Source organism: Salarias fasciatus, chromosome 15, assembly GCF_902148845.1.
Source record: "Salarias fasciatus chromosome 15, fSalaFa1.1, whole genome shotgun sequence".
NCBI lineage: Eukaryota > Metazoa > Chordata > Actinopteri > Blenniiformes > Blenniidae > Salarias > Salarias fasciatus.
Genome location: NC_043759.1, coordinates 5,459,138 through 5,479,450, shown reverse-complemented (window position 1 = coordinate 5,479,450; position 20,313 = coordinate 5,459,138). Strand labels below are relative to the sequence as shown.

At 44.6% G+C, this 20,313-nt stretch overlaps 1 protein-coding gene and 1 long non-coding RNA gene across 2 annotated transcripts in view; both read right to left on the bottom strand.

Annotated features, from left to right (window-relative positions):
• Positions 1-20,313, bottom strand: part of LOC115401620 (NACHT, LRR and PYD domains-containing protein 3-like) — a 257,799-nt gene that overhangs the window by 230,037 nt on the left and 7,449 nt on the right. Inside the window, exons 4-5 of the mRNA XM_030109905.1 lie at positions 15,914-16,030; positions 15,739-15,819 (exon numbers count right to left, since the gene is read on the bottom strand). Coding sequence (XP_029965765.1) covers positions 15,739-15,819; positions 15,914-16,030 — 198 coding nt within the window. The remainder of the gene's footprint in view (positions 1-15,738; positions 15,820-15,913; positions 16,031-20,313) is intronic.
• Positions 12,879-15,322, bottom strand: LOC115401635 (uncharacterized). Its single transcript, XR_003932978.1, has 3 exons — positions 13,318-15,322; positions 13,011-13,100; positions 12,879-12,938 (listed from the first exon to the last, which is right to left on the bottom strand). It is a non-coding gene; the product is annotated as an uncharacterized LOC115401635 (long non-coding RNA).

Here is a 20,313-nt window from a genome sequence, read left to right as displayed (position 1 = left end):
TGGATCGTATTTATTGTTTTAAGCATCATTTTAATGTTTTTAGGAGGTGTGATATTTTACCTGTTGGTTTTACTGATCATTGTCTACTTTTAAGCAGTATTTTTATTAGAGATGTGAGGCCAGGGAGCGCTTACTGGCATTTTAACTCAGTTTTAACCTTTGATAGAAGTTTTAGGGAGGCTTTAATGTTTTTTTGGCAAGGTTTTAGACAGAGGAAGGGAGATTTTAGCAGTCTTAGGCAGTGGTGGGACCACGGTAAGACACAGATCAAACTCCTTTGTCAGCAGCACACCCTCAATGTCACAAGTGATATCACCAGATCTATGAAGGATCTAGAGACCGAGATAGTGGAACTGGAGCATTTAAGTGAGTCCACAGGAAATCGAGGTGACTTTGAAAACCTCAAAAGGAAAAAAATGGCTTTAGCCGACCTGCTGAACGTTAAAGTGCAGGGCGCACTGGTTCGGTCCCGGTACCAGACCATCACAGGGATGGATGCTCCCTCTAGCTTCTTCTTTAGCCTGGAGAAAAAGGCCGGGCAGGGGAGAGTGATCCACGCACTGCTTTCAGACACGGGGGAGGAGATCACCGAACCATGCCAGATACGGAGGACGGCGGTGGGCTTCTACTCCTCCCTGTATGGGAGTGAGTTCACGGAGGAGCAGGAGCTCCTGGAGGGGTTCCTGAGGGGACTGCCTCGTGTCTCCGAGGAGACCAACACTGAACTGGAGGCCTGCCTGGACATGCAGTAGCTGTGGGCAGCGCTGCAGGCGATGCCAACGGGCAGGTCTCCTGGGATCGACGGGCTCACCGCCGAGTTCTACAAGGCGTTCTGGGACATCCTGGGTACGGATGTCCTGGACGTCCACAACGAGTGTCTGGCCTCTGGTTCCTTGCCAGTGTCCTGCAGGAGAGCAGTGCTCACGCTGCTCCCCAAGAAGGGGAACCTGCAGGACATCAAGAACTGGCGCCCCGTGTCCTTGCTCTGTGTGGATTACAAACTCCTGTCCAAGGTCTTGGCCTCCAGGCTGGGGAGGGCTATGGAGCAGGTCATCCACCGGGATCAGACCTACTGTGTCCCCGGCAGGTTCATGGTGGACAACGTCCACCTGATTCGGGATGTTTTGGAAGTCTCTAGTTCTTTGGACATCGATGCTGGTCTGATTTCAGTAGACCAGGAAAAGGCTTTTGACCGAGTTGAACACAGCTTCCTTTGGAGGGTCATGGAAAGTTTTGGGTTCAGCGCTGGTTTCATAGCTAAGATCCAGGTGCTGTACAGGGACATTGAGAGTGTGCTGAAGATCAACGGCAGTGTGTGTGCTCCTTTTAGGGTGTGTAGAGGTGTCAGGCAGGGCTGTGCTCTGTCCGGGATGCTCTATGCGCTCTCCCTGGAGCCCCTCCTCTCTAAGCTACGTTCCAGTCTGCAGGGTCTGCTTTTACCGGGTCTTAGTGAAAGCATGATTTTATCGGCCTATGCAGACGATCTTATTGTTTTTATACGGAATCAGGGGGACGTAGACATTTTAGTTAATATTATTAAAGATTTTAATGTGGCATCCGCAGCAAGGGGGAAGAGTGAGGCCCTTGCTGTCGGCAGGTGGCATGGCGGTCTCCCAGTTCTTCCCCAAAATCTAACATGGAGGAGGGAGGGCCTCAAATATCTGGGAATATATATTGGTAAGGAACATTTTGTTCAGAAGAACTGGGAGACCGTCCTGGAAAAGGTGGAGGCTCAGCTCTCCAAGTGGAGGTGGCTCCTCCTGAAAATGTCACTTCGGGGCAGAGTCTTGGTTTTAAATAATCTGGTTGCATCCCAGCTGTGGCATCGGCTCACCAGTGCAGACCCTCCTCCAGGTCTCCTGGCTCAAATTCAAAGGAAAATGATCGATTTCTTCTGGTATGGTCTGCACTGGGTGCCACAGGGGGTGCTGTTTTTAGACAGAGAGGAGGGGGGCCAGGGCCTGGTCCACTTGGCCAGCCGGACCGCCACTTTTAGACTCCAGTTCCTGCAGAGGTACCTCGCAGGACCGGCGGATCTGGTGTGGAGAGGCGTGGCCAGCTGCATCCTGAGGCGGGCCAATAAGTTGGGGTTGGATAATGTTCTGTTTTTGACTGATCCCAAATTTCTAAACCTCAAGGGGCTGCCTCCGTTTTACCAGAGTTTATTTAAATGCTGGGCCTTGTTTTCACGCAGAAGGTGCCTGAAAGCCGACTCTCATCACTGGCTGTTGAAAGAACCCCTGATCCACGGATCTAGACTGGACATCAGCGGAGCCTCGACCCCCGGCCTGACCGGAAGGCTGATCCAGTCTGGGACCCTCACCGTGGGTCAGCTTGTGGATGCTGTGGGGCCGGACCTGAGCGACGCCCAGGCTCTGGGCTCTCTGCTGGGGATGCAGTCCATCCGGGTGTCCCAGGGGCTCCTGGAGAAGTGGAGGAGTGCACTGACGCCCAGAGACAGGAGCCTACTGAGGAGGTACAGCCAAGGAGAACTCTCCCCGGATGCTGACAACCCCTTCCCCGAGGTCCTGCTGAGCCTGGAGCTGGGGGATCTGTCCGGCCCCCTCCTGAAGATCACACAGCCTGAGAGACTATCCTTACACAAGGCAGACACAAAAATATTTTACAGGAACTGTGTGAAGAGCATCCACAAGGGTGGACTGAGCAACAGGCCCCCCACTGTGTGGTCACAGAGACTGGGACAGGCTGGACCTGGACCCGGCCCACAGTGGAGGATTTTATACAAGCCCCCCTTAAGAAAACGGACTGGAGACCTCCAGTGGAGGATTTTACACGGTGCCATCGCCTCCAATGCTTTTATCTCTGTCCTCAACCCTGCTGTTTTAAACACATGCCCCTTCTGCCATCAGCGAGAGACTGTTTACCACGTTTTTACTGAGTGAAGAGGCTCACAGGCTTCTTCACTCTTTTAACGGTGGTTTTTAGTCTTTTTCGTGTTGCTTTTACTGAGAGAACTTTTATCATGGGAGCTGGCTACAGACAAAAAGAAAAAAACAAGTGGTATGGAATGAAATCCCTATCAAAATTCAAGAGCATTTTAAATTGATTTGAGAGCAGCATTTATTGATTTCATTTTCGGATTCCGTGATATTTTCTCTCAGAACTCTGCTCTCGCGCTCAAATTTGCTCTGCGCGCGCTCAAACTGTGTCCTCGCGCTCGGTTACGACGCTGCTCGCGCAGATTTTCTGCGCTCACACTCAAACTCCTCCTCTTGCTCTCACGGAACTTGTGCTCACGGATCTCTGCTCTGCTCTCGGATTTTTCGTGTACCAACGCTGTCAACCAATAGAAAGCCGGCTCGCTCTGACCAATCAGATTATCCATGTTTGTATACGGGTGCGTTCGCTGTTTTTGAGGAGCGTCGCATACGGGCGGACACCCTTTCAACGGGTTTTATTCACTGCCTACCTCCGGGGCTGTAATAAATGTGATTTCTTTTATTTTTTTACCACTGTTGGAATAAAATATCATGCAATACATACAACAGCGTCCAAGCTTCTCATTACAATGGCTGTATTGTATAATAATAGCTGCATCGAACGCTGCTCTTTGAGGTGTGCTGGTGGAGAAAACAATGTCACCATCCTAAAGGGACGAGGTACCTTTTGTCAGTTTGATTTTCTGTTAAATTGACATAATCACATTCCAATAAACGGGCCAAATTCAACTCGTTTTCCCGTCCTGACTGACAAAATGGATTGCTTTGCTGCTCTTTGGTTCTAATTGTCAGACGCTAAACTGCATTTTTTCTACTCCCGACTAAATGAAAGTAGTTTAAAAAATGACCAGCAGGGGTCGCCCTGTATTGCTCACCTCATCACTCCGAATTTACAGTGTACATAGTAGAGAAGGAGTTAAACTCCTTTCGCACGCAACTAATACGCCAAAAGAGTGAGAGAAAACAGAGAATTTATTGATTTGTTGAATGTTTACGTGATTAAAAACATGCAAACAATAAATAAACCCATGCTGTACAACAGCAACAATGATAAGACCATTCTGACTGTAATGGCTCCAGTTTCAGTGTTCATGTCATATGTGGAAATTCATTATAATGCGTCTCTGTCAGAAGTACCGTTTGACATGTGTACTGGAGCCTGCATGTGTCCTGGTTTTATGATACTTACAAGGTAAAAACATGAAAATAATATAACAATAATCTGGATAACTCCACTGTGTTTCTCCACTGATCACAGATGATGAGGCAACATTCCAGTGAGGCTGGATTAATTAGAAATAACTGCATGAGATGTTTTTATTTTTCAGCATATCAACAAATCTGTTGATTATTTCAGACATTACGTAAGTGTGTAAATTCGGAGTGATGAGGAGAGCAATACAGGGCGACCCCTGCTGGTAATTTTTTTTAACTACTTTAATTTAGTCGGGAGTCGAAAAAATGCAGTTTAGCGTCTGACAATTAGAACCAAAGAGCAGCAAAGCACAGAGTGAGCTTCTTCGTGTAACACTAATACAACTTTTATGAGTTATTTACAGTCCTGACAGCAGGCTGGAGCAGCAGACATTTGCCGCTGTGTTAAGAACAGCTTTACTTTGAGAGCGGCGTAAGCCCCGCCCACCTGTCAAACGGGAAATGAGTGGAAAATCCATTTTGTCAGTCAGGACGGGAAACGAGTTGAATTTGGCCCGTTTATTGGAATGTGATTATGTCAATTTAATAGAAAATCAAACTGACAAAAGGTACCTCGTCCCTTCAGGATGGTGACATTGTTTTCTCCACCAGCACACCTCAAAGAGCAGTGTTCGATGCGGCTATTATCATACAATATAGCCATTGTAATGAGAAGCTTGGACGCTGTTGTATGTATTGCATGATATTTTATTCTGTTGAAAGGGTGTCCGCCCGTATGCGACGCTCCTCAGAAACAGCGAACGCACCCGTATACAAACAGGGATAATCTGATTGGTCAGAGCGAGCCGGCTTTCTATTGGTTGACAGCGTTGATACACGAAAAATCCGAGAGCAGAGCAGAGATCCGTGAGCACAAGTTCCGTGAGAGCAAGAGGAGGAGTTTGAGTGCGAGCGCACAAAATCTGCGCGAGCAGCGTCGTAACCGAGCGCGAGGACACAGTTTGAGCGCGCGCAGAGCAAATTTGAGCGCGAGAGCAGAGTTCTGAGAGACAATATCACGGAATCCGAGAATGAAATCGATCAATGCTGCTCTCAAATCAATTTAAAATGCTCTTGAATTTTGATAGGGATTTCATTCCAATCCAATCTAATTCCAAGCTAATCAATTTTATCTCAGGGGAAGACAAGATGGTGATTTACATCAGCAGGAGGAACAAGGTTGAGGGCAGAGAAGGACAGGACGTCAAAGAAGTGTGGCAGGTCAACGTCAAATCCAGACTCTGGCTCGAATATTGGTTTTTTTTAAACAAAACAAAGATTTAAATGCTTTTAAAGAGGTCTGGTGTTTTAAGGACATTCTGTGCTGTATGGACAACAATCAACTTCATTTTGCACATTTTTTTAATTTGAAAGCATGAATGGTTTTTAAGAGTCTGACACACACTGGATCACTGTAAACTGTGCAAATAAAAGTGTTTTAAAAATCTCTCTCTCTCTCTCTCTCTCTCTCTCTCTCTCTCACACACACACACACACACACACACACACACACACACAGTGGGTTGAATTTCATGATGGATGAAATCTTCACTTTGAAGAGCTCTGAGGTTGAAAGAGGCCATTTTTGTTTAAGAAAAATGATTATGTTTTCTCTTAGTTAAAAAATGAGAGAAGATCTATTTACTGATATGATTGTCAATCAGATTTTTATATATTTATATTGTGTTTTATCATCCAGATGAATACTGGAATTAAATGAACATTGTGTTCAATCTTCTGGAAGACTCCAATGTTTTTCAACCTAAAAACAGTCTGAAGCAGATCACAGCGACATGTTACCATCACACAGCACAGTGAGTGGATGATGTGTGGCTGCTACTCTCCAGCTGAACTGACAGTGGAAACATTACTGGTTACTCTGGTTTGACTTCCAGATAATAGAGGAGGAAATATCAATAACTTACACTGTTCCACTGAGATCTTCGCAGCTGCACTACAGATAGCAGTACAAGAACAGAAAGACGTGGACTTAATTTAACCTGTTCGTACCTGAGAGTCTCCAGACTGCACTGTGGATCCTCCACTGCCGCTGACAGCTCCTTCACTCCTGAGTCTCCTGGATGGTTGTAGCTCAGGTCCAGCTCTCTCAGATGGGAGGACTTGGAGCTCACAGCTGAGACCAGAGAAGCACAGCCTTCCTCTGAGACCAGACACCCTGACAGACTGGAGGCACAAACATGGCGTCAAGTTAACAAGGAAGAAGGAAGATCCTCCACATGATCTGCACCAACATCAACCTGATCAAGCAGCAGCTGGATCCTGACCTGAGAGTTTCCAGTTTACAGTGAGGACTCTCCAGTCCAGAAGACAGTAGTTTCACTCCTGAATCCTGCAGGTCGTTGTTACTCAGGTCCAGATGAGTCAGACTGGAGGACTGAGAGCTGAGGACTGAGGACAGAGCTCCACAGCTTCTCTCTGACAGACCACAGCTGCTCAACCTGAAGAAGAACCAACAATGAAAACCAGATCAATGTTTCTCATGGACTCAGTTCTACATATTTGTTCTTAAACCACGTACAGAGCTTTGTTGGAGGCTTTGACCACTGGCAGCAGCTTCAGAAGAGCCTCCTCTGAAGCAGAGTATTTTTTCAGGTCAAACTCCTTCAGATCTTCTTCTGATGACAGTAAGATGAAGACCAGAGCTGACCACTGAGCAGGAGACAGCTTGTCTCCAGAGAGACGTCCTGATCTCAGGGACTGTTGGATCTCCTCCACCAGAGAACCATCATTCAGTTCATTCAGACAGTGGAACAGATTGATGCTTCTCTCTGCAGACAGACTCTCACTCAGCTTCTTCTTGATGTACTGGACTGTTTTCTGATTGGTCTGTGAGCTACTTCCTGTCTGTGTCAGCAGACCTTGAAGGAGACTCTGATTGGTCGACAGTGAAAGACCCAGGAGGAAGCGGAGGAACAAGTCCAGGTGTCCATTTGGACTCTTCAAGGCCTCGTCCACTGCTCTCTGATGGAGATGGTGGAGATTAGGTTTCTGCTTCCAAATATTTGACCACCAGGAGGTTTTTGGTTGTTCTTCCAGCAGGTTGATTCCAGACGTGATGAAGGTCTGATGGACATGAAGAGCAGCCAGAAACTCCTGAAGGCTCAGATGGATGAAGAAGAACACCTTGTCCTGGTACAGGCCGCTCTCCTCTCTAAAGATCTGTGTGAACATTCCTGAGTACACTGAGGCTGCTCTGAGATCGATGCCACACTCTGTCAGGTCGGGCTCATAGAAGATCAGGTTTCCTTTCTGCATCTCCTCAAAAGCCAGTTTTCCCAGAGACTCTATCATCTCCCTGCTCTCTGGACTCCAGTGTGGATCTGTGGCAGCTCCTCCATCATACTTGACCTTCTTGACTTTGGCCTGGACCACCAGGTGGTGGATGTACATCTGAGTCAGGGTCTTGGGCAGCTCTCCTCCCTCTCTGCTCTTCAACACCTTCTCCAGAACTGTAGCAGTGATCCAGCAGAAGACCGGGATGTGGCACATGATGTGGAGGCTTCGGGAGGTCTTGATGTGGGAGATGATCCTGCTGGCCTGCTCCTCCTCTCTGAACCTCTTCCTGAAGTACTCCTCCTTCTGGGGGTCAGTGAACCCTCGGACCTCTGTCACCATGTCCACACAGTCAGCAGGGATCTGATTGGCTGCTGCAGGTCGTGTGGTGATCCAGAGGAGAGCAGAGGGAAGCAGTTTCCCCCTGATGAGGTTTGTCAGCAGAACATCCACTGAGGTGGACTCTGTAACTTCAGTCAGGAACTCAGTGTGCTGGAAGTCCAGAGGGAGTCGACACTCATCCAGACCATCCAAGATGAAGACCACCTGGAAGTCTTCAATGCTGCAGAGTCCTGCTTCTTTGGTTTCAGGGAAGAAGTGATGAACAAGTCCCACCAAGCTGAACTTCTTCTCTTTCAGCACATTCAGCTCTCTGAAGGTGAATGGAAATGTGAAGTGGATGTCCTGGTTGTCTTTGTCTTCAGCCCAGTCCAGAGTGAACTTCTGTGTCAGGACTGTTTTCCCAATGCCAGCCACTCCCTGTGTCAGCACTGTTCTGATTGGTTGAGATCTTCCAGGTGGACCTTTAAAGATGTCTCCTGGTCTGATGCTTGTTTCTGCTCTGTCTGCTGTCCTGGATGCTGTTTCAATCTGTCTGACCTCATGTTCCTCATTGACCTCTGCAGTCCCTCCCTCTGTGATGTGGAGCTCTGTGTAGATCTGGTTCAGGAAGGTGGACTCTCCTGCTTTAGAGACTCCTTCAAACACACACTGGAACCTCTTCTTCAGGCCACATTTCAGCTTCTGTTGGCAGACTCCAGTAGAAGTTCCTGAAAACAGAAATAAATGAGTTGAGTGTGTTTGACATTGGATGTGAGGAAAGTATCTCATTGAGCAAAAAGTGGTCCAAAAAACGTCTATGAGGTGTTCTCACTGCACATCCAGAGGACGTCCTCAGAGGCGCCAGAATGATTTTTTTGTACGTCTTTCTTGGACATTGTACGAATGTCTCATTGGGACGTTGTGCCTATGTCTTGTCATTATTCATGTCAAAGAAAAGACGTGTAATTGACGGAATTGTTTGACATCCAGAAGATGTCCTCAAAGCAGCTACAACAAACTCACCGCACAAAGACATCTTTTCAACATTGTTTTTGCTTGCCCAATTTTGGTCTCATGAAGGTGCAGACAGTAACTCTGGACAACGACTTTTTCCAGCGTCTCTCGAGCGTCTCGTGTTGACATCCACAAGACCTCTGTATAAAAGCCAAGTGTCGTCCAAATGTGTTCGTTATGGACGTCTTTTCAACGTCAAATTTATTCTCATTTTAGATGTTGTTTTTGCAAACACAGTCATACTTTTTTTTTATCATGCATTTGGTGGTAAGCTATGTACATAGACACAGCTGTCCATCAGCCCCTCGTACCACCACCCACTCACTCTCACTGCATCCACCCAGGCTTCCTGGTGTTCCCTCTTGGTCTCCCATAGATATACTGACCAGACCCTGCCCCCCTCAAGCTTCAAAGTACTGTATCTTGAAGGTATCTTCAAGACAGCATCTGTAGAAGAGCTTGTATTTTCGAGAGTAAACCAAGCATGTGAAGAACCATGGCACTGATGCAAAATCAACGCTGAAAAGATGTCTTAGGCATGTGTCTTTGTCAAGTGGGTTTGTTCTCCCAACTTTGAGGACGTCTTCCAGATGTCAAACAATTACATCAATACAACGTCCCATCAGGAAATCTGAACAACGTCCAAGAAAGACGTATCAAAAAACTTTCATTCTGGTTCCTCTGAGGACGACTTCTGGATGTGCAGAGATAACACCTTATAGACTGGTTTTGGACCACTTTCTCTCAGTAGGATGTTGGTGGAGATGTTTCTGCTCCATGAGATCCATCCAGCTCTGGAGACCTGGCCTGGGGCTGGAGAACAGGAAGATTCCCATGAGTGCCTGCAGCTGCATCTAAAAAGGAGAACAACGTACCGCTCACAGTAATTTCTAGCCAAAGCATTTGCAGTCCCTCACACATTTCATATGTGTGAAAACTGAAGTTGATTCTGGCATGTCAGCTCAGCATGCACTCATAGGAAATTTCCAGCACAGCCCCTTCTCAGGGCCTCCCATCTCCAAGACCAACATGACTGCAGAGGAGCTGAGACCCCACACTGCAATGGTGGGGACAAGTACTGTGTGCAGGCCGACATCTTTATTAAAGTGAATTAGTGATGTGCAAATCATACATTAAAAATGGCCTAATTCTGCATATGATCCATGATTGTGATCATACAATAATAATAATAATAATAATAACAAAAATAATAATAATAATAATAATAATAATAATAATAATAATAAAGGAAATCCACGAAGGAAACAGCATTTTGCCAATAATTAGGGTCGCCCCCCCAAAATTTTGCAAATCGTGTTTTCAGGGAGGCTTATGTCTCATCAAGGGGGGCTGAGACGACCCTGGCTCCCCCATAGTTTGCACCCTGATGTCAGGGACACAACTTTTTTTTTTTTTTTTTTGAGCAGAGTGACTTGCTCCTAATAGATACATTTGACCACAGATACGATTCTGTGCATTGAATAATGACTTCAGTTTGATTTTCAAAACATAACAAAATCTTACAAATAGTTTCTGAAACAGATCAAAGAATGAACCACAATAAAAACTATAGAATGGAGAAACCTCTGCATTGTAATTTACACAACGCTTCTCTAGAGACAATTAAACTTTGTCTTCATAGTGTCCATATGGTTTATGTATGTGATCTGCGGTTTTTTGGGTTTCGACATGCATTCTGACAGTATTCTCAGCAGAGCTGCTGCTGTGTTGGTTTGTTTGTGATTTGATAGTGTATTGATACTGCTTGAACAAATTTTTTTCCACTTCTGTCATCTGATTTGGAGCAAATTTGACAAAGTGACTTAGTGGGGTCAAACCACCGATGTGATCCTTAGAGAAGACAGGACAACATCTTTAAACTTAAGCTTCCTTGGTTGAAAGGGAGCAACTTTATCAGCAGGTGACACTGGGGGGAATCAGGGTCTGTGACCTTTACCCTCTCAGAGCCTTTGTGAGCAGTCTGGAGGATCAAATCTCCTGTGGCTTGTGAGCATTTTTGGCATCAAGTGAGGAGAAGTATTGAGCTTTTGCAGTTTCAACACCCTGCTGGTAGTCCAGAGGACACTCATGCATGAGATCCAAAGAGGTTTATAGGTTGTCCTTTTTCCATTTTCTCTTGCCTGTCCACATGAATCTGAGCTCAGAACTGAACCCATTAAGTCAAGGCTCAGTCTGTTAGCTTTACTCTCTTTAGATTATTTGGTGCAAGGGAGTCTAAAATCTCTGTACAGACAGCATCAAATGATTTTATACAGGCATTCACATTAAGGTCACCAAAGTCATTCAGAGGAAAACAGTTATCCCAAGCAGCAGAACACTGCAGAGCAGTTAATGTGTGAAAAACATGGATATGGCGAGCTGGCACAGAGTCCCTGGTGGTTAGTGCAGGCAGTGAGAGTGAAAACAAAACTGGTAGATGATCAGGTAAAAGTTTGTGGTAGACTGTGAAACATTAAAAGAGTCGATGAGATTCAGGAAGTTTGTGAGCAGCAGACAAGTCTCACAGCAGACGTGCACATTGAAATCGCCGACTATTAGGAGGTGAATATTTCAGAATAACGACACAAAGCTTGCAAAGTCTGGACATCGAAGGAGGACTTGAATACGGATACAAGACCTTAAAATCCTTAAACACGGCAACCGTCTCTTTGCAAATTAGACAAACACAATTCCCTTGACTTGCAGTGAAGAAGTACTGTAACTTCTAGAGCTCCTGAAGGCACCGGTCCTCACTGTCAACTTGTCTCTTTGTAGAGGCCATGGCAGAAACGAGTAGAGAAGAGTACAAGGTGTAGGTACTGACAGGTGCCTGAATGCTCGGGATGCTGTGGCGCCTCCTGACGTTGCACCACGACAACTGGACTCAGAAAAACTACATGGCACCCTGTGATGTGATCGATTAAACCAGGTATCATCAGAATGGTGCTGCTGCCATGTGGTGAAAGGAAGAATTACTTTTTTTTAAAGTTTAATGATTTATTTATTCTTACAGTGCTCGCAAATCGTAAATGACAGATTAGACTGAAGATGCTGGCCGTATGAAATCTGACCGCTCGGAGTGAATGGCCGGACTTTGGACATGCCTGCTGTAAATACAAAACTGCAGTAGTCGAGCACCAGATAAGAGTGAGGGGGGTCTTTGATTTGGCGCTGCCACCTGTTTTCTCCTTTTTTTCAATGAAGGCGTTTCGATTAGGAATTGTGATTTTCTTACTGTCATTTAGCTATTGGAATTTGAATCTGCTCATCTCCTGGAAGCAAAAAGCTTTTGTTCATTACTGTCTAAAACTGGTGCTTGCTGGCCTTCTTGTCAGCAAGGAGTGTTGGAGGGGCCAAAATCATGGTGTTCCCCAGAGCTCCTTGACTGGGACATAACATGACTCTGGTGCTTCTTTTGGACTTTCTACTTGCTTCTGTCTGTTTCACAGTTTCTGTGCCTGATCTGGAAACGAGCTCTGATCTTTAGTTTGGACTCTGTTCCTTCTTTCTGCTCTCCAGTCTCTCTTCTACCTGAAAACATTTCTCTGTTTCATCTCCATCCTGTGAAATGAGATCAAATCCTCTTACTGCTCCACAGACGCTCAGCCAGCTCCTCCTGCTTCATCCTCCTCAGGAAGTCCAGTGTGATCCTCACTAATGACTCTCTGCTGCTCCTCTGCTCTTCATCCTCATCCTCTCTCTCACTCTCTGAGCATGCTGGGTAATCTGGACCCAGGAGCTTCTTCATCTTCTTCAGCTCCTCCTTCATGAAAGTCACCATGTTGTCCTCCAGCAGCTGGAACAGAGAAACATCTGGAGTTAGACAGATGGAGATGTGAGTGTAAATCCAGGATGGACAACATGTGAAGCAGAGTCAGACTTCATGTGGATCTCCAGCAGAAACAGCTTCAGCATCAGTGAAGGCTGGAAGCTGGATGAAGGTTGGACTGTTTCACTTTGGACCTGAATGGATCTAAGAAGCTGAGAGTCTGCTTCATGTTTCAGCTGGAAGTCACAACAACTTCTTCTGTCTCTCTGATGTGACAGTAAAGTGTTGAATGGAGACTTGTTCTCACCATAAAGATGGAGTCCAGATGTGTTTGATGCTGAGGGGCAGAGCCTCCATGGAGAACCTGGGAGCTCTGCTGGCTGACGCTGCAGAAACATGTTGACTTTGTTCAAGCTGCTGTTATGATGATGAATCCTGACACAAACACTGATTCTCACCCCTCATCAGAACTTCCTGCTCCAGGTTTAGATAAAAAGGGATCACTGACAGACCGGTTTCTCTTCAGGGATGGAAACTCAGAGTCGGAGCTGAAAACAAACAACATCAGGAACAGACTGAGTGGAAAAATGGGAGGTTGAAAGATTGGAGGATGAAGGGAAGAATTGAGAGTTTCAGACTAATGATTCTCTGAGTGAGAACTATGGGATAGTTTGAAACTTTCGCAGGATTTTGGCTTCAATCACATGACTATGAAAAATGTTCTAAGAACATGGAAATCAAACAACAACAAGAAATAAAACTCACTGTTCTCTGAAATGAAGAACTGGAATGAAGAACTCCTTGGAATTGTCACTCTTCAGGGACACACAGCTGAATAAAAATATACCGCGGTATATATTGCTATCGAAATTCTGTCCAGCACTAATGGACCGCTGTGCCCACTCTAGTAATGTGTGGTAAACTTTATTGTACTGTTCCTGAAGTTAAAATATACAAGTGTGAGAACTAGCAAATCTGCGCTCATCGATTCATCCTGCAGCACACATAAGGACAGCGTTTCTCTGCCGACACCACCACGCATTACAATGCTCAGTTTGGTGCATGTTGAGCCGGACTTTTTTTCCGAGTCGCTCCAACTCAAAGAAGGAGCTAGCCAAAAGAATTAACGTGGCTGGAGAAGAGGAGCAGCCAACCAACCATTGCTGGAGGACCACAGACAGGAGGACGGAGGTGAGGGAGGACACAGGTTGCGGAGGCTGGACCTGGACGTCATCTCGGTGGTCTCGAGTGTGTGTGGATTCTACCAGAGCTGTACAGTGGAGGACCGGTGGAGAGGATTCCGCCAAAGGTAGGATATAACTTGGATTTTTAGAGGTACATTTTCATTTTTTTTTTTTTTTCCTTTGAGCTCCAACATGCTCGCTAACAGCTGGTACCAACAAACTAAACTATAAAATCCCGGGTATCTCATTTAGAAGACATTGGTTTGATGAAAAGAGTTAAACATTGTGTGCATAAGTTCATCTAATAAATGTGATTTTATGACTGTTAAATTGTGTGACCCCATATGTAATGTGTATCGGAGTGAGGGGTTAATGTGTGTTTTCGTTTAGGACAGTTTTACACACATTTACAGTTTAGCTCCATAATCGGCTAACTGGGCCTGTCTGCCCTTGGGTAAAGGTTCATACTGTCTTCGATTCGACTTAGTAGCTAAAAGGTTCTTTTCAAAGACAGATAGTAGTCAGAGTAAAGTTACTTCTACTAGTTTTGGTCACATCCGGTGACCTTCCTCAGGAGGCACGTCACGTGATGGGAAGTGACGTGTCAAACAGGCTGCTGGCTCTTCTTCTGATGTTTTCCAGACAGTAGGGGGAAACTACGCCCCCTACTGTCTGAGGCCTTCTCCAGGACTGCGTCCCACGTGCGTGACAAGGTGTACGCCCCCTCGTCACGGTCCATGCTCCTTGGACCTCGCTTGCGGATCTCGATGGCTTCTCTGATCCAGCGTTGGTACTTGTTGCAGTAACAAGTGAGAGTAATGAGAGTAACTTTACTCTCACTACTATCTGTCTTTTAAAAGAACCTTTGAGCTACTGGGCCTGTCTGCATCCTAGACAGAGTGTAAATCTCCTGTTTGTCATCATTGGTATTCATCCAGTAGTAGCAGACTCCTGATCAAGTCATTCTCTGTGCCTTATTTGAGAACTGCTCTGTCAGAGGTATTGTGACACTGTGACTGGATCTTGACTTGAGGAAGAGGGCTACACATGTATTTGTATTGAACTGTTCCGGTACGTGACGTTTGGTTCGGTCCAGGGCTGTGCACAGGTGAGTTCACGAGCCGGACGTTTTTTTTTTGTTGTTTTTTTTTGGCTCACGGGCCAGACGTTGCATGTGTTTATGTTCTACCATGCACAGCTACACCTGCAGCCCGTGTGCATGACGGCTACTGCTAGCAGCCTCGTCCATGCTTTACATATCCGCGTGTGTGCGCATTGCGCTTGGTCCCTGTGATGTAAAAATCGTCATGAATTCCTGTCTGCAAGGGTCCGCGTGTTGAAAAGTGACTGTGTGAAGCAAACAGGCTGTAGCCCCGTCTGAGAAGACACCCAGAGAACTGATGGACGGAGAGAGCAGACTGTCAGGGGGGCTGAGAAGGTCTGCCGAAATCTAATCATTGGGGCTCCGCCCCCCGTGATTCAGGAACAGAAAATAAAGGCTAAATAAACTCTGGTACTAAATGATAATGTACTGACAATGTATGTGCCTTATTTCCTATAAATAATCTGTAATAAAGGAGCCGGAAAAGCTTCTCGAGGATCAGTGCGCCTGCATGGAATTTGCACGGCGTGAGCCCAAATGTAGCATGGTGCGAGGAGAATTTTTTTTAACTTATTACCAAGCAGCACTTTGCATTTATTTCATTTTCCTGTTTAAAACAGTGAGTTGTTTCAGTAATTTTTTGTTTACAAATAATAAACAACCAAATGAACAACAAGAAAATTTAGGTTTTGCATTTTGTTCCTGTACTGTATCGAACAGAACCGTGACCTCAGAACCGAGGTACGTATCGAACCGAGATTTTTGTGTATCATTACACCCCTAGTGAGAACTACTGAACCGTTAGAAGCTTTAGCAGGATTATGGCTTCAATTACATGACTATGAAAAATGTTCTTTCTAATTACATGGAAAGCAGAAGACAACAGAAAATAAAACTCACTGTCCTCTGAAATTTATTACATCGTCCTTGGACCAGTCACTCTTCAGGGACACACAGCTGGGTTCAACTTCAGGACTTGAACTGAAACAAAGACATAAAGGCTCTCTCCGTCTCTCTCTCTCTGAGTAAATTGATGTGAAGAAGAGTGGAGGACAGTTAAAGATGGAGGTCTCACCTCTGAGCTTTGGTCTGGTTCTCATGTTCCCCATAGCGAGCTCTTTTACAGGGAGGGACTCCCTCCTCTCTGTCCTCACACTGATCCATGGTAGAACACACACCTACACCGACACACCTACACACCCACCCACACACACACACACACACGGATATTACATAGAGGTTGACGTCCTGTGTTTCTTCTCTGAACTCAGCCTTTCTGATTACCTGTCTGAGCTTCAAACTACAGTTGAATGATGTTCTGATGAACACCATGTCGTGAGGAGGAAAGTGTGAATATGTCTGCGGGCCGCAGACTGCTGCTGGTACAAGCTGCACGAAAAGAAAGAACAAAATGCTACACCGCTCGAAGCTCAATCTGGAGCAGCATGACAGGAGTAATAAGTAAGTTACAGACTAATAAATCAAACAGACAATTATAATACTGTACTGTAATAATACTACAGTAGTAATATTGTACTGTATGGTGTCAAGAACAACACTGTTAACCTGTAAACAAATGTTTGCAGGGAAGGTACAACAACACAACACAAACGAGTAAACAAATAATTATCCTGAGACATTTAAATACTGTAAAATAAAATTAAAGTGGAAAAAAAATATTTGAGACAGTGTTTTAAACCTCAAAATGTTGGAGGCAGAAATCTGAATAAAAGCTTCTTTGAAAAATGTGCACACTCCCATAGTGTCCTTTTAATCCAGTTTCTTCCACTGTACCATTGTTCCATTGGAGTTCTCCATCAGCTTCACTGCTCACTTCCACTCATTCGCCCTTTTCTGTCCACAGCAGCTCTTCTGCCCTCCTCACCTCGACACACTCACTCCAGCACAAATTAACCTTCCAGTGAATAATGGGCTTGCAACGTGACAAGTATCACCTGTGCCACAAACCACCCGAGGTGGATAAGGCCATCAGGCCCCCTGTAAAATTCCCATGAGAATTTTCTGCATGATATTTCTTGTTTTGCTAAATCTTATCATAGATCAGGAAGACTTTGCACATTTCTGTTCCCCTTTAAGTCCACAAATTGGTTCCATTAAGACAGACCAGGCTGAACCACATCCTCAACGTTCACTGCTTAAGGTGGAGCACTTCACTCAGGAGACGGCAGCTGGCTGAACCCCGGTGACCGAGCGAGTTCGACCAGTCGTAGCCGCTCTGAGCTGCACATCGTGAAGAGGAGCGATCCTCAGTCAAACTCGCTCTGATATGTCGCTTTACTCACACATTTCAACCGAGAATGTAACCACCTAGACTGCCATTATGTATTTCGCTCATACTATTCTATACATCCTATGCGCCTTAAAATGTGGTGCGCCCCATGTATGAATTGTTTTTTAAATAAAAGCCATTCATTGACTGTGTGCCTATTAATCCAGTGAGGCTTATAGTGCCGAAAATATGGTACCGGTTCTCCAGTGGAGCAACCGTCAGCCAATTCCTCTACGGGGAAGACATCAAGCTGTTTGTCAAGAGTGAGCAGGACATCGACTCACTGATTCACCTCACCAGGGTATACAGAAATAACATGGAGATGGGACTAGATAAGTGTTGGCGGATGGTATCAAGGAGAGGGAAGATGATCCTCACAGAGCCGCATGGACCATGTGGACGCGTCAGCCTTCACCTTCTCACATGTGCAGTTCCACAGACATCATGTACCAGATGTCTGATTGTGTTTCGAGAGACATGATTACGTGCAGACAGCTTGGAGAGGAGTCAGAGAAGCAGCAGTGCATGAAAGTGGATGGAGGTCACTGCTTCTCCCTCATGGTAAAGGAGAATTATTTGCTGAATTTTCCACAGATTTCCAAACAATTTGATTTGTCAAAAACATCACACGTGTAGCTATGACACAGGATGCCTGAATGTTTTAAAAAGAAACTAACTGGAAAAGATGCCAGAATTATTTTGTCCCTCTTAAAGCGATACTTCAACATTTTGGCAAATTGGCCCATTTAGCGCAATTCATTAGTCATTTCGAACGGTATACTTACTTTTTTTGTGAGGGCGAGCTGTTGTTTATTCAGAGGTGAGTCGGGGAAGGTTTTCGGGACGGACACAATGGAAGTGGACGGTATTTTGGTTCCCCCTCGTCAAACTCATCAAATACACAATCCAACAACCCCAAAACACTTTGGTGGGCAAATTATAATCCGCACATTCGCTACGCTGTGGAACACCAACAAATAATATTGTAGCGTTACGACACTGAAGCAAATACTGGGAACTACTTTTTCTTTTGAGATCACAACGCCCAGACAAGTAGTTCCGTCTTAGCAATCTTCGCATAAACAACTCAATCTGGTAATTTTGCATTAATATTTCACAGCGTAGTGAATGTGCGGATTATAATTTGCCCACCAAAGTGTTTTGGGGTTGTTGGATTGTGTATTTGATGAGTTTGACGAGGGGGAACCAAAATACCGTCCACTTCCATTGTGTCCGTCCCGAAAACCTTCCCCGACTCACCTCTGAATAAACAACAGCTCGCCCTCACGAAAAAAAGTAAGTATACCGTTCGAAATGACTAATGAATTGCACTAAATGGGCCAATTTGCCAAAATGTTGAAGTATCGCTTTAAGGATGTTCTAATGAAACCAGATACTGTAGAATCACTTTTCACTGGCAGAGGATGTAAAGAGCTGGTCGTTGAATATGAACGGGGCGGCTGTGCTTCAGTGGGGAGTCGTCTTGCAATCGGAAGGTTGTTAGTTCGATTCCTGTCTCCCCTTGTTTGCATGTCAAAGTGTCCTTGGGCAAGACACTGAACACCAAATTGCCCTCAGTGGATGGACTGAGCGCCTTGCATGGCGGCCGCCACCGCTGGTGTGTGAGTGTGAGTGTGAATGGGTAGATGTGTTAAAGCAGTGTAAAGCGCTTTGGGGTCTGCTAATGCAGAGGAAGAGCGCTATATAAGCGTAGACCATTTACCATTTACCAAATAGTGAAATAAACCCAGACAGGATAGATTGAATCCCTCCACTCTGCCTCCTTGTTCTTAACATAAAATATAGTTCAATTCACATTATTCCACATGACATGACAGAGCTGCTGACTGCTGAAATAACTAACTTCAGATGCTACTTTGGACAATGCATTAAATACATGAATTGCTGTTTTGTAACAAACCATGAACATTACTGATCCAAAAGCCCATATCAAATAACCACATTACTCATTCTCAGCCATTTTGAGCTTTGAGATATTTTATTTTCTCTATTTTAGGAATTTTGTTGTTTTTGTTTTGTTTTTGCTGACTTCAGTGGATGCTAAACTTGACCAAAAGAAGATAATTAACATGCTGGTAAGACGACTGGATGAAGATCAGACTAAATCTGGATGTGAGACACTGATGCTGGACGCCATGGCCAGAACAAAACGTGCAATGAATGAGCAACAACACTTGCTGAACTCAAATAATGTCAGAGTTTGTAGATATGGAGACATTCTAAATGAGAAAGATGTTTCATCTGAGGCTGTCCTGTTTATGGTATTCATCATGTTGAAAATTAATATGACTCATAATATAATTTAATATAATATAATATAATATAATATAATATAATATAATATAATATGAAAACAGCAATATCATTTATAATAATGGCGATGGATAATGCAATGTAATAATAATAAATGTAATAATTATTATTGTTATAATCATACAACAACAATGTCAGTAACGATCGAGTATAATATAAATCCTTAAACCAATTCTCTCAATAAAAACCTCAATCAGACTGAACTGTTTATGAGTTCATTTTGTTCTATTTGTGTCTGTGTGTCCTCCATATTGGACATCCATGAAAACAGGAATAGTATTTGAAAACTGATTGATTTATGGTCATTTTTATGGTGAAACATATCGTTCCTCAATGTGCTGCGGAAGCAGGTCCCCAGGTCCCCGACATTACGGATATCTGCAACGTCATTTCGTCTAGTCAAAACTGTCATTCAAGATATCTTTAATTACATTTCGCCTAGGCAGAATTGTAATTGCAAATACGCCAAAAAATGTTACAGTACTTCATAGCATTTTGGCAAGAAATATATGACATGAGTCCAGCAGTACTGATTTCGTGGACGACTTATTGAAAAACAGGATTTTATTGCACTTCAAAGTCAGGCGAAATTGGCTTTTATTTACAACAGGGAACTTTGGCGACAAATTACAGGAAAAGTACACAGTAAAAGTACTTCATAGTCCTTTTGCAAGTGACTTGTAATGTATTAAGTCCAACAGTACTGATTTCGAGGACTACTTATTGAAAAAGAGTATTTTACTAGACTTCAAAGTCAGATGACAATGGCTTGTGTTACAATGTCTAATGAACTTTGGCAACAAATTGGAGGAAAAGTACACAGTAATCATACTTCATAGTATTTATGAAAG